This window comes from Castanea sativa, chromosome 11, assembly GCF_040712315.1.
Source record: "Castanea sativa cultivar Marrone di Chiusa Pesio chromosome 11, ASM4071231v1".
NCBI lineage: Eukaryota > Viridiplantae > Streptophyta > Magnoliopsida > Fagales > Fagaceae > Castanea > Castanea sativa.
In genome coordinates, this window is record NC_134023.1 from 61,102,026 (window position 1) to 61,114,717 (window position 12,692).

Here is a 12,692-nt window from a genome sequence, read left to right on the forward strand (position 1 = left end):
AAATTATGGTTTGTTTTTATATTAGATTTTTCCTGATAACTAATTACAATTGTTTATTTACTTCATTATAAATATCGATTGATATTTTTTTTAGTTTTATTTTTTCATATTGTCTTATAAAAGGCCTAAAACTTCGTGCATTTTGAATTAATTAGTTTGAATACACAAAAAAAAAAAAAAAAAAAAAAATTACAAATACTAAGAAGTAGTAAGTTATTGTCAATAATGTACCTAGCTAAAAATTCGTATGGTTGGAGATCTCAATCAAACAATGCCATATTCAGGCTGGAAAAGAATAGTAGTGGTCCAAGAGTCAACAATGGTGGACTTCAGGGAGATGTTGGTTGTGAGGTCTAAAACTAATAGTTGGGCAAAAAGCATGACAAGGGCGTTGTTTATCGACAATGGTGGGGGTGTGACACAATTATTGATTTTTCAATTGGCAAGGACCTTCTCCGCAGGAGGTGGTGGTGGGAAGCAAATGATAGCATGTAAGACTGCTATGATGTCAAAATTGGTGGCAGATGGTTTAGTTTGAGAGAATTTTAGGTCAGAGGTACAATGGCTTGGATTATGGCTAGTTCAGCTTGCATTGGGGTGAGTTGGCCAATCATTGTGACGGTTGGGAAGTCATGCTGTGAGTATATCTAGATTTGGGTTAAGAGTTTCCAAATCTTTGTCCCTTTTTTTTTCTTATATTTATTTTAAAAGGAAAATTAAAAGAAAGAGAGAGAAGATGGGAGAAGAGTAAAGAAGATATCACTTATCTTATTTAGAGGTAGGTTGAAAAGAGAGGAACGTATAAAAACTATAAACATTGATAAGCCTTTAACTTATGTACTGTTACTTTGGTGAATAAACTATAAAAATAAATAAGATAGGTTGAAAAGAGAGGAACGTATAAAAACTATAAACATTGATAAGCCTTTAACTTATGTACTGTTACTTTGGTGAATAAACTATAAAAATTGATAGGTGTTAAACATTAAGTTGTTCAGTTACATTCAAATATCTAACTGCATTTAATTTGATTCTCCTCAGGAAACATAAAACTGATTGTATTGCATTGGCTAATACTTCCCTACGTTTGAATTTAATTTGGAAAAATTATATTTTACCGCCATAATTTTATGGCCTTAAATTATAATTATATTACACTTTACACCCTAAATTTTTTGTATTCACATTTTACATCCTAAACTAACTCTTGTTACACTTTGACCCTAAGGTTAAATTTTCTTCCAAGTTAAGGTGTAAATTTTAATCAAGAGTATAATTTATAGTAGTAAAGTATAATTTATTTTTTGTTTTTAAAGTATTGAAAAGAGGAATAATTAAGTTTTTCTACATTGTGTCATATTTTTTCATATAAGTTAACAAATAACTTAATGTCTAGGTACAAAATGTAACAAATGTCATAATTTAAAATACAAAACGTAAATTTAAAAAGTTTATGATACAAAGTATAATCAATAGTATACTTTAGGATGGTACAATCTAACTTCTCTTTTAATTTGAGAACTTTAACGCTCTCACTTAAAGAATTGTACCCAAATTTTGACCTATTGTTTAGTCATCATATATTAAACTCCATATTTAAGAGGAATATTTAAACCAAAATAAGTATATAAAACCCCAAGAGACCACACCTCAGATTAGCTCCCTCCTAAAAAGACATACAAATCCGAGAGAATTAAATCCTCAACCAAGTCTCCTATACTGTACTGACTCTCTAATGCAATGGAGTAACGGTTACAGTAGAAAACCTTGGAATAGAGCTGAAATCAAGGGTAAAAATAAAACCGCAAGAATGGATGCCATAGTTTATTTTATGCGTTGAAGTTGAAATTAAAACTCTGGCATTTTGTAGCTGTCGTTGGTTACTCTCAAATATGTACATATATTGCAGGAGAAAGTAAAGGAGAAAATAAATTCTCCACAAAAAAAAAAAACGAAGGTTTAGTAATAAATACATACTAACAAGCATTTACTAGCAGTGAGTGCAGAAATGCTTGCAAAAAACGCTATCAAGCACAACAAAATTATGGCACTTAAACGTATAATGTTTTGAGAATACCTTGCAAGCTTCAGGTCTTTCATATAACTTATTGCACAATCAATGCATTAAATTAGGCAAAAATTTTACTCATCCAGCAACGAGCAAAACATACAAGCATAAGCAAACCATGGGAGCAGATTTAAATATAGTTAGATGCATTTAGCCAAGTATGCATCCCATCCTTGTAGACGGTATTCACGAGCTGCCTGTGCAGGGTCTGCTGCCTTTATTATTCCTCGACCCACAATTATTATGTCACTACCTCTGTCATAGATGACCTGTAATATGATTTATCTCAGTTATGACAGCAGCGACAATTTGTAATAACAAGAAACAGAAATGCAACTCAAAAGTCAGGAGAAGAGTAGTCATGGAATATGAGTCCATCTTCTAACATAGTTTGATAAGTATTTATAGTTCCACTTATGAAACTTAAGCATCATAAATAGTAAAACATATGGAGAAACAGTCCTGCAATCTAATAGATCTAGCCAAAAGGAAAGAAAGTATATCTTTTTTTATGAAGTAATAATAAAAAAAGTATATCAAATTCAAGGACTTGAATAATTTTTTTTAATAAAGTACATACAAAAAAACAAGTTGCCATTTTTTGGGGTTTACTAGTTATTTCTGTCACCCCAACTCATTACTGGCAAGATATTGCCCTCTTTGGGAGTGAAAGAGCCTCATCCGTCATGATTTTAAAATGCTTCCTACTAATTAGAATCCAAGGCCTCCATATAAGGCACAATAACTCCCTCTACCTTGATGATGTTGGACTAAGCCAGAATTTGGTTCTCCCTCACCCCCACTAACCCCACTCCACTTAAGAGGTCTTTTCACTTTTTTGCCAAGAAAATAAAGATGGAAAAGTATGCCAATGAGCTCTAGCTCAACTTGAACTAGTACCTCCTTCCCTTATAAGTTCTATATGGAAGGCGAGGCATGCGTTCATGTCTTCATGACCATCGAATGCATGTGTAAGCATATTTTTGAAAGAGAATAGGATTTGAAACCTATGACATTCACTTTATGATGATTACTCTACAACCAGGTCAAGACAATAATAAAATAAAAAAAATTATACCAACAGGCAGAGAACAAGGGAACACTGATCAGAACTTACAGAATATGGAGTGTTGTATTGCTGGCCAAGGGCATCACCACCAGCAACCATTTGGACTCCAGGGGTTGCCTGGATGAGTGCTGGATTTACAGGTGCCCCTGGCCATGACGCTGGATTAACTGAGATGAAGCCAATAACAAAATCAGAGTGATCCTCTGCAATTTTTACTGCTGCAGCTGTGTAATCTCCTGTGGCAAGGTTACCTGCTGAGCTCATTTCAGCAAGCAACAGGAGGCCCCTTCCACGAGGCAAACCCTGAGTACAGTCCAAAAGAGTGCTCAAAATTAGAGTGAGATTCATACGAGGCCTTAGCTACCAAGTAAAGTAAAGATTAAAAGCTATTAAAGTCAACATAAAACAATTAGTTAAACCTTCAGCTTCAGTCCATCTACAATTCCAGGACCAGAGATTATATGAGCATTGACTATATCAGCCCAATCCAATATATGGAAGATACCTCTGCAAACCACAGAACCACTAGATGTCAGGAGGGCAAGCATACAACGGAAAAGAATTTAAGAAAATATAGAGGAAAGTTCATTCACCCTTCATACTGCATCGTCACTGTGTTACCAATGTCTGCAAATTTACGATCTTCAAAGATCAAGAAATTGTATTTATCGGCAATCTTCAAAAGAATAAAGCACAATTAGCAATGAATAGCAGTGAAGTATATTAAACAAAAATAATAAGAGCCACATTACAGAGTATAGATGAAGCGTATTCAGAAATGTAAGTAGTTTCAAAATATTAGCAAGACCACTATCTGTCAAACAGTTCGAAATAATAGCTAGGTTTTCAATTCAAAAAGAGAGATTTGTAACTATGTTATTTAATTAACTTACAGGAAAAACAAAACTACCGAAACAGCATCTTTTCAGGTTAATGTCTGACAATTTAAGAAGACTAGAAAAAAGGCATCAGCCTAAGCCTTTAATGGTTGTTAAGGGTAATATACACTCCTAGAAAACTATAGGGTAGACAGAAATAAAACATTTGTTAATTCAACATGAAGGTAAAATCAAAATATCTGCACTCCAACAGAATTTACCATGAAGTTATGCTTTCATAAATTACTTAAATCTAACCCTTGGAAAGGGAAAAATGAAAGGAATGATCAGAGATTGGCTTTAAGGATACAACAATGACCTATAAATTATCAAATAAGAACTTGGTCAAAGTGGAATACAATAAGAAATAAGCAAGTTATACCGAGCGAAGTTTAGAACCAAAATCTGGGGTGAAGTCAGGCAATATATCAACATGGGTTTTCAACATGCATATCTCTGGGCCAACCTGCATTAAAATTTCAACAGAGTCAGCCAATAAGGTCAACTTCAATTAATCTGTATTTCAAATCTTCACTAATGAACTCAGCTTTTAGTGAAACACTTGTAGAAATGGAGTTATGAGTTATGATGTTTGACTACTGAAGTTATTTACTTGCTCAAGTGCCTTTTGAACTGTGCAATAATTAAAAAATTTGAACTGCATTTTCCCAAAGTGGGTCTTTCCTTTTATGAAAACTTCACAAACAAATTGTAATTTACAAAACAAAAACTTTTCTTAGTTAAAAGTACCACTACAAAAATCAAGAAGCAGCCTGCTTAATAAATTCTCCACTCTATGCTCTCCTGATACTATGCTTGAGATGCTTGATGCTTGTTCCTTTACTGTTTAGATTTGTATACCACATACACATCCTGTGTACGCGGTCTACTTTTTTATTTCAATGAGAGAATAAATAAAATCTCCAGTTACCATGACATTTGACAACAAGAGGTTTATGACGTAAGGCATAGATAAATAATATTCTAAATTTGTACTTAGCATGGTCAATGTATAATGTCTTCATCAATAAATTAACAAAATAAAACATTTAAAACAGCTTCCTTAGATTTTGTCATCCGCATATTCAACCACAACCAACAAAACCTTTTTTTTATATAGGTCTACACTAAACACCTCAACAAAACCTTTTTTCTTTTTTATAGGTCAAACCTATTAAAAAAAAAAAAAACCTGTCTTTAGATAATTATTCTCCAAAATAACATATTTATAAATAAGAAAAATTTACGATACCTTCCTTTTGAGGTATAGTACCCACTATTCCTCTATGAACACAAATTAAAGCCTAAGATTAATTAAAAAAAAAAAACCATTCTGGTCATCATAATGGGTGCTATTCACCAAAGATGACATGGTGGGTAAGAACAAGAAACACAATATTTTTGAAATAACATCACTTTTACCTCAATCCAGTACTAACATCACGTTTACTATAAACCAATCACAACAGAATTCTATTTTTTTTTTAAATCACAACAGAACATTTTAGAAGTAATTAAAAAAAAATTAATGTCATGGTAATGGTAGGTAATAAGTTTTTTTTTTTTTTTTTTTTCACTGTTTGTTTAGAATTTCCTTTTCCTATAAAAACTAAATTCTCCTGGGAAACTGAGAGAAAAAATAAATAAATAAAAAATCAGCCTTTATGAAAAAGAAAAGAATTTTAATAAGACTTTCAGTGTTTGTCTAGAATTTCATTTTCCTAAAAAGAGTAAATTTTCCCAAGAAAGTGGGAAAAGAACAAAACTGAGAATTTCAAAATCAGAATTTCCACACCTTCTCATCCAAATCCAACACAATAAGAATTTTTTTTCTTAATAAAACCGTTTTGTTTAGAATTTTCAGTTCCTACAAAAACTAAATTTTCCCAAGAAAATTGGAGAAGAAAAAAAAAATTAAAAAACTGAGACTTTTTTGAATTCCAGAATTCCCATACCTTCTCAGCCAAATCCAACAACTCCTTAGCAGTTCCAACATCGGCAGCCAAACACAGATTACTCTCCTTCTGCACCATCACCTCGAACAACCTCTTCCCCGTCGCATTCTTCGTCAGCTTCGCTCTCTCTCCGAACTCCAATCCCTTAACCCTAACCGGCCTCTCCACCGCCTTCACCGCCACATGCCGATTCTCCTCCAAAAACTTCGCCACCGTCTTCTCCATCTCCTCCTCCACCTTCCCTTTCTCCCTCAAAACCCTAACCATCTCCGTCAACTTGAACATCGAATGCAATTTGATCCCATTCTCCTCCAAATTCTCCCTCCCTCCTTGCTCCCGATCGATCAACACCACCGCGTCGCGGACCACCAGCCCGGCGGCGCGCAACGGCGCCGCCGTTTCCAGCACCGACGTGCCGCTGGTAACGAGGTCCTCGATGATGAGGCAGGTCTGGTCTTTGACGAAAACGCCCTCGATGGACTTGGAGGTGCCGTAGTCCTTGATTTCCTTGCGGCGCATGAGCATTGGGACCTGGCGGGAGACGGAGACGCAGGTGGCGATCGGGAGGGCCGTGTAGGGGACGCCGCAGACGACGTCGTAGGCGGTGGTCGGAGGGAGAGAGGAGATTAGGGTTTGGGAGATTTGGGAGAGGAGAGAAGGGAAGGAGACGATGAGGCGGAGGTCGATGTAGATTGGGGAAGTGATTCCGGATTTGAGCTTGAAGCTGCCGAACTTCACGGCGGAGATCTCGTGGAGTTGGAGGATCAGCGACTCCATTGACGGCGACGATGACATTTTTTCGAAGCTGTGAGAGTGAGAGTGATAGTGAAATGTGTTGTGAAGGGGAGTGAGGGAGTGCGCTTTTGAGTGGGAAATAGAAAACAAGTTACAAAAGCTTTGATAACTCCGAAGGACTTTAAATTTTAATATTTTCCAATTAACACCCTCATTTTTTTTAATTATAAACAAGTATTAAAATTTGACACAAACCACATTCCACACTACACAATTTTTTTTATTATAAAATATAAATTTTTTACTCTAATCTAATTTAAGTGAATATGTGCATGAAACTTTCTTTTAAAAACTTAAACTTCAATCCTTACTTCCTACACCCCACAAGCATTTATATATTTGTGAAGTGACCACTGCACCAAGAGTGTACAGTAATACATTACGTGAAATTATTAAATTATGGGTTAATACAATTGACCTGTTTAATAAAATGAAAATTTACTTATTATTATTGACTTGTTGTTGCTAATTTTCTTTGACATATTGTGATTAATTATTTGTGATATAAAAATATGTTTTAGTTTTAAATGATTATTTGTGATGCAGTTACTTGTTAGTTCTGAATTTTATATTAAATTTTTTTTTAAAAGTTTTAACAGTTAGATTAATTTGGTTAATACTAAAATTTGTATTCTTTTTTTGCTTGACAAAATCGGATGAACGGGTCGATACGATTGGCTTTTTTAATAAACAAGTTGTGCTAAGGTTGATGAATTTTGATGTGTTTAATAAATATATTGAGTTAGTGTTAACACATATAATCAAATACTCATGAGTCGACATGACACAAGCTTGACATGCAAGCTAAAATTGCCACCAATATTTACTTGAATTTGAGAATATTCCCTTCAATTTTTTTATAAAAAAAATTTGAATAGGATTTTATCAAAAATACTCTATCCATTCGTATTCTAAGTTTAATAAGAAGAAATTCCACTTATTTGAATTTAGTTGAAAAAACTTAATTATAATGGTAGTACTGTATGGTTTGCATTATACCGTAGCTATGCAACTATTTGTTGAAGAAACTAATCTAAAGTTGTACGGTTGATTTTTTAATTTTTAGAATCATACAGTTGCACAATCTAATGTACCTGAGGAAAATTATTCATCTTAAACTATGAAACATTTATTTTCTAAAAAAAAATATTAAACATTTACAATGTGCTAGTGTACATAAGTACGTTATAACATTTCATTAAAAAAGGCGGTGCACATTTTAACGTACAAACAAATGTAATTACTGCAATTATGGTAATTAATAACAAATATTTGTTACGATTGTTATTATATATAAATCTAATATTATGCATTTTTTTTAGAATCTCTAATATCAAGCCATTTATTATAATTGTATTCATATACGAAATTATAGATTCTAATAAAGAGTTTAAATATAGAATATAATTTAAATTCAATTGAAAAAACCATATTAAAATAATAATGTGTAAATTTCATGAGGTCTTAAAAGTAAAAAAATTCTACAACCACAAAGTAACCCGCAATTTTTATCACAACTATCCACTTAACATATTATAAATGGTGGAGAAAAAATAATAGATTCATGTGAAAGTAATAAACGACCTCTCACAACCTCCCACATAAATAATTGTATTACTAGAATTAATTCTCAAAACCTCATGAAACACAAACGATGACATCCAATAAGTGTCGACGCCTTTATTTATTTAAAGTGTCAACGCCTTTGGTTTTGCATATATTATAGATTTTCAAATTAAATTTACTTAAATTCATTGTAATAAGGTCAACAACAATATCTCATTCAAAAAAAAAAAAAAAAAAAAGGGAAAAAAGGTCAACAACAATATCTTTTTCCTTTTTGGCCTTTGCTTGGCGGTTACTTATGTCGGAGAATGACACTAGAAAATGATATTATGATATTCAACTTGTTGGTAAAATGTGAAGAATCGCTTGCTAGTTTTCCTAAATTAGTAACCGAATCGAAGGTCAAATAGTACTAAATTTTCCTTGCTTCGTTACAAATGCTACTTGCACAAGAATTTATGAAACATTTTTTCTTGATTATTCAATTATGTAATTAACAGTTCTTTACTCATTTCAGTTTTTAAGCTTGGATCCTTTCATCTCCATGACTCAAACAAAAGATAGTTTGCTCTGTTGCTCCGGCCAAAAATGATGATTTAGGATGGTAATTGTCAAAGATATTAGGGCCTTAGGCCTAAGCCCAATCCTAATTGGTTATAGTTACTGTGGAATTTTAATCTAATTGTTTAATTAAGCCCAATTATTTACATTATTAGTCAATTGACATTACCATGGATATAAATCATGGTACCAAATCCCCACAACCTGTTTAATAAACGTGTTGCATTCGTGTCATATGTGGACTGAAACTTAACAGATTCGTGTCATATTCGAGTTGACACAATTGATCTGTTAACTAAACGTGTTGTGTTTGTGTCATATTCAGATTGAGCTTAATAGATTCGTGTCATATTTGGGTTGACACAAATGATCTGTTTAATAAATGTGTTGCATTTGTGTCCAATTTATGGAACCCTTTTAACCCGTTTAATTAAATGAAAATTTACTAATATACCATTTAAATCCTAGGTATATAAACTTATTAGTTGTTGACTTGTTGTTGCTTATTTTCTTTGACATATTGTGATTGGTTATTTGTGATATTAAGATATACTTTAGTTTTGAATGATTAATTGTAATGCAGTTACTTGTTAATTTTGAATTTTATATTAAAAAAATTATTATTTTTTTGGTTTTTCACAGCTCAAATCAATTTGGTTAATACTAAAATTTGTATTTTTTTTCACTTGATAAAATTGGATAAACGGGTCAATACGACTGACCTATTTAATAAATAAGTCGTGTTGGGTTTGATGAATCTTGACGTGTTTAATAAACATATTGGGTTAATGTTGGCACATATAATCAAATACTCATAAGTTGACATCACACGAGCCCGACACGGGAACAAAATTTACCACCAAAATTTACTTGTATTTGAGAGTATTCCCTTCAATTTTTTCACTAAAAAGAATTGGAAAGGATTTTATTAATATCTTTTTTTTTTTTTTTTGGAGAAACTTATTAATATCCATTCGTATTCAAAGTTTAACAAGAAAACAAATTCCACTTTGAATTTAAATTATGAATTTGAATTTAGTTGAAAAAACTTAATAATAATGGTAGTACTGTATGGTTTGCATTATACTGTAGCTATGCAGCTATTTGTTGAAGAAACTAATCTAAAGTTGTATAGTTTTTTTTTAGAAGCATATAGTTGCACAATCTAAAGTACCTAAGGGAAATTACTTTTATTTGAGCATATTTCATTCATTTTTGTTGATCCATTTGAAGAAATAAAATAATAGATTGAAAAGAATTTCAGTAAAAATATTCCATCCACCAGGGTTGTAAATAAACAAAATTGTTCATAAACAGTTCTTCAATAAAAAGCTCATTACAAAACTTTGACATTTGAGGGAGTTAAAGGAGTGCAGTTTGACATTTGAGTGGGAAACTGAAGCAAAGCTTTGTTTACTTTGCAAGACTTTTAATTTTGATTTTTCCAATTAACACCCTTATTTTTTTAATAATTATGAACTAGGTCATCGGTGAAGTGATATCACTCTACCAAATACATAAGTTAAATTTATAGTGGAATTCCTTAAAGTGATCACTCTACCAAAAATTGTATTTGAGAATATTCCATTCATTATTCTTTTTTTTTTTACCCAATTCAAAATTCTATTTACACAAAGTAAAATAATAGATTCAAAATTCTATTTAAACAAATTATATATATTATTTTTCAATAAGTATATGATAGAAATTTAACTTATGGATTCAGCTCTATAATAATTGCACTTTATCATTAGGCTAAGACACCAATTGATTTTTTTTGTAGGTTGGATTCGAACCCCAAATCTTTTGTTTAACCACAAGAGATTTTACCAATTGAGCTAATAGAATCCACCACTCATTCTTATGAAAGTTTAATAAGAAGGAATTCCATTATTATAAATTTAAGTTATTTATCTAAATTTAATTGAAAAACTTGATATATAGCACATGGTTGTATTTTATTACAACTATGAAGCTACTTGTTGGAGACTTTAATTTAAAGCTGCATAATCTAATGCACTATACTTAAGGAAAATATCTTTTATTATTTTTATTTTTTTTAATACTTAAAGGACAATATCTTAAAGTATGAAGCATTTACAGTAGGCTTGTGTACATAAGTACATTGTAGCATTTATTTTTTATTTTATTTTTTTATTGTGAGAAACAAACACACATACACACAAGAGAGAGAAAGGGGTTCATTTATTTATTTATTTTAAAGTTTACATTGTATCATACAAACAAATGCAACTAGTGTAATTGGAAAACCTAAGTTCCTCATTCTCAAGTGGGTTCTAGATGATTATATAAGAGATCTGAGGTTCAATTCCTACCTACACCAAAAATCGATTAGTATCTTGATCTGATGATAAGGAGTTATCATTAGGAGTAAACACCATACATTGAAACTCTCTAAAAAAAAAGTCCCTCATTCTCAAAAAAAGAAGAAGGAAAACCTAAGTCCCTATGTCTAAAGTAGTAAATATGCTTATATAAGCATATATAAGCGTTACCCTCCTTTTTCCTATTTAACAAATTTATTCATTGTTTTCAAAACAAAAGTAAATTAGTCAGTAGCCCATACAATGCACAAACAATTTTAACATGATAATTTTTTTTTCACTTTTATATTTTTTACACTAAATATAAGATTTGTTAATTATGGTAGTAATTAATAAACATTTATTATAGTTATTGTGGGGAGTAAAAAGACCCTGATGAAGATGTGGGCCTTTGGGCCATGCTAGGGAAGGCCGACCTGCTCTTGGGTTTTGAACTTGTTAGTACTACGGGTCGGCCCATACGCCGAGGATCCGAGGATCCAGCCGAGGGCGAATTTCCCTTCGGACGGACACCGGAGAACCCGGGACTTCATGATAAAGGTTAGGGAATGACACGGTCAAGACCGATGGTTAAAGGGGGGAAACCCTTGAATGCCCTAGAAGCACCGATGTTAAGGAAATACCAAAGATAAAGGCTGTCACCTCCACATTAAAGACCCTGCACCTACCACCCTGGCCGCATTAATGGGGAAATGACACCTGAACAGTGGAAGGGAAACTTCTGGTTACTATTCAAAGGCACTGAGAAAAGAAATATCTAGGCTAAGGGGGAATTGGGGCAACACGTGTACAAAGTATCAAAAAGAAGAGTATTTAAGGAGCAACCTAGAACTGAAAATGGGATCCCTTCTTTTGTAATCTCAAAAAGAAAAAGAAAAAAGAGAAAGAGATAATATAAGAACTGTTCTCGGCTTACGTCCGAGCAGGTTGATTTACAGTATTCCTTGTTGTTTTTAAGTGCTTACAATCTTTGGCTTGTCATTTAATCCTCAAACACTTCTAACCTGGGTTTCAAGCCCACACTCTACAAATCATATTGTTTAAGGCTCATTGGGCCTGAGCCCGTAACTGTTCTTGGGGCCAGATGCAATTGTGTACTTACAATTGGCGCCGTCTGTGGGAAATCTAGTCTAGAAGAGGCAGGGATACTATGGCAGGCTTAGGTGCTCACCATGCAGAGTCACAGGGATCACAGCCGAAAGATCATTTCGAACGTCTTGAACATTGAAGGGATCGTGAGGGGAGTGTCCATACAGAATACCCAGGTGCTAGCCATATTCATGTGGGGGGTAGCACCACCCACGATGAGGGTTCTAAATCCATGCAGAAGGAAATCAACCGTTTAAAGAGAAAGCTACGCCGCGCCAAGCGTAGGTTTTCACCGTCCTCATCTAATTCTTCCTCAGAGGAGGATAGGGGAGCTGGCTACAGCTCAAGGTCGCGCTCTCCCACCGG

At 33.1% G+C, this 12,692-nt stretch overlaps 1 protein-coding gene across 1 annotated transcript; it reads right to left on the reverse strand.

The window, feature by feature from the left end:
- Positions 1-2,012: 2,012 nt before the first annotated feature.
- Positions 2,013-6,861, reverse strand: LOC142617513 (uridine 5'-monophosphate synthase). The gene is made up of 6 exons (XM_075790402.1): positions 5,971-6,861; positions 4,398-4,481; positions 3,731-3,813; positions 3,557-3,644; positions 3,186-3,440; positions 2,013-2,337 (listed from the first exon to the last, which is right to left on the reverse strand). The coding sequence occupies exons 1-6, from the start codon at positions 6,763-6,765 to the stop codon at positions 2,209-2,211; spliced, it is 1,434 nt and encodes a 477-aa protein (XP_075646517.1). The 5' UTR covers positions 6,766-6,861; the 3' UTR covers positions 2,013-2,208.
- Positions 6,862-12,692: the final 5,831 nt, after the last annotated feature.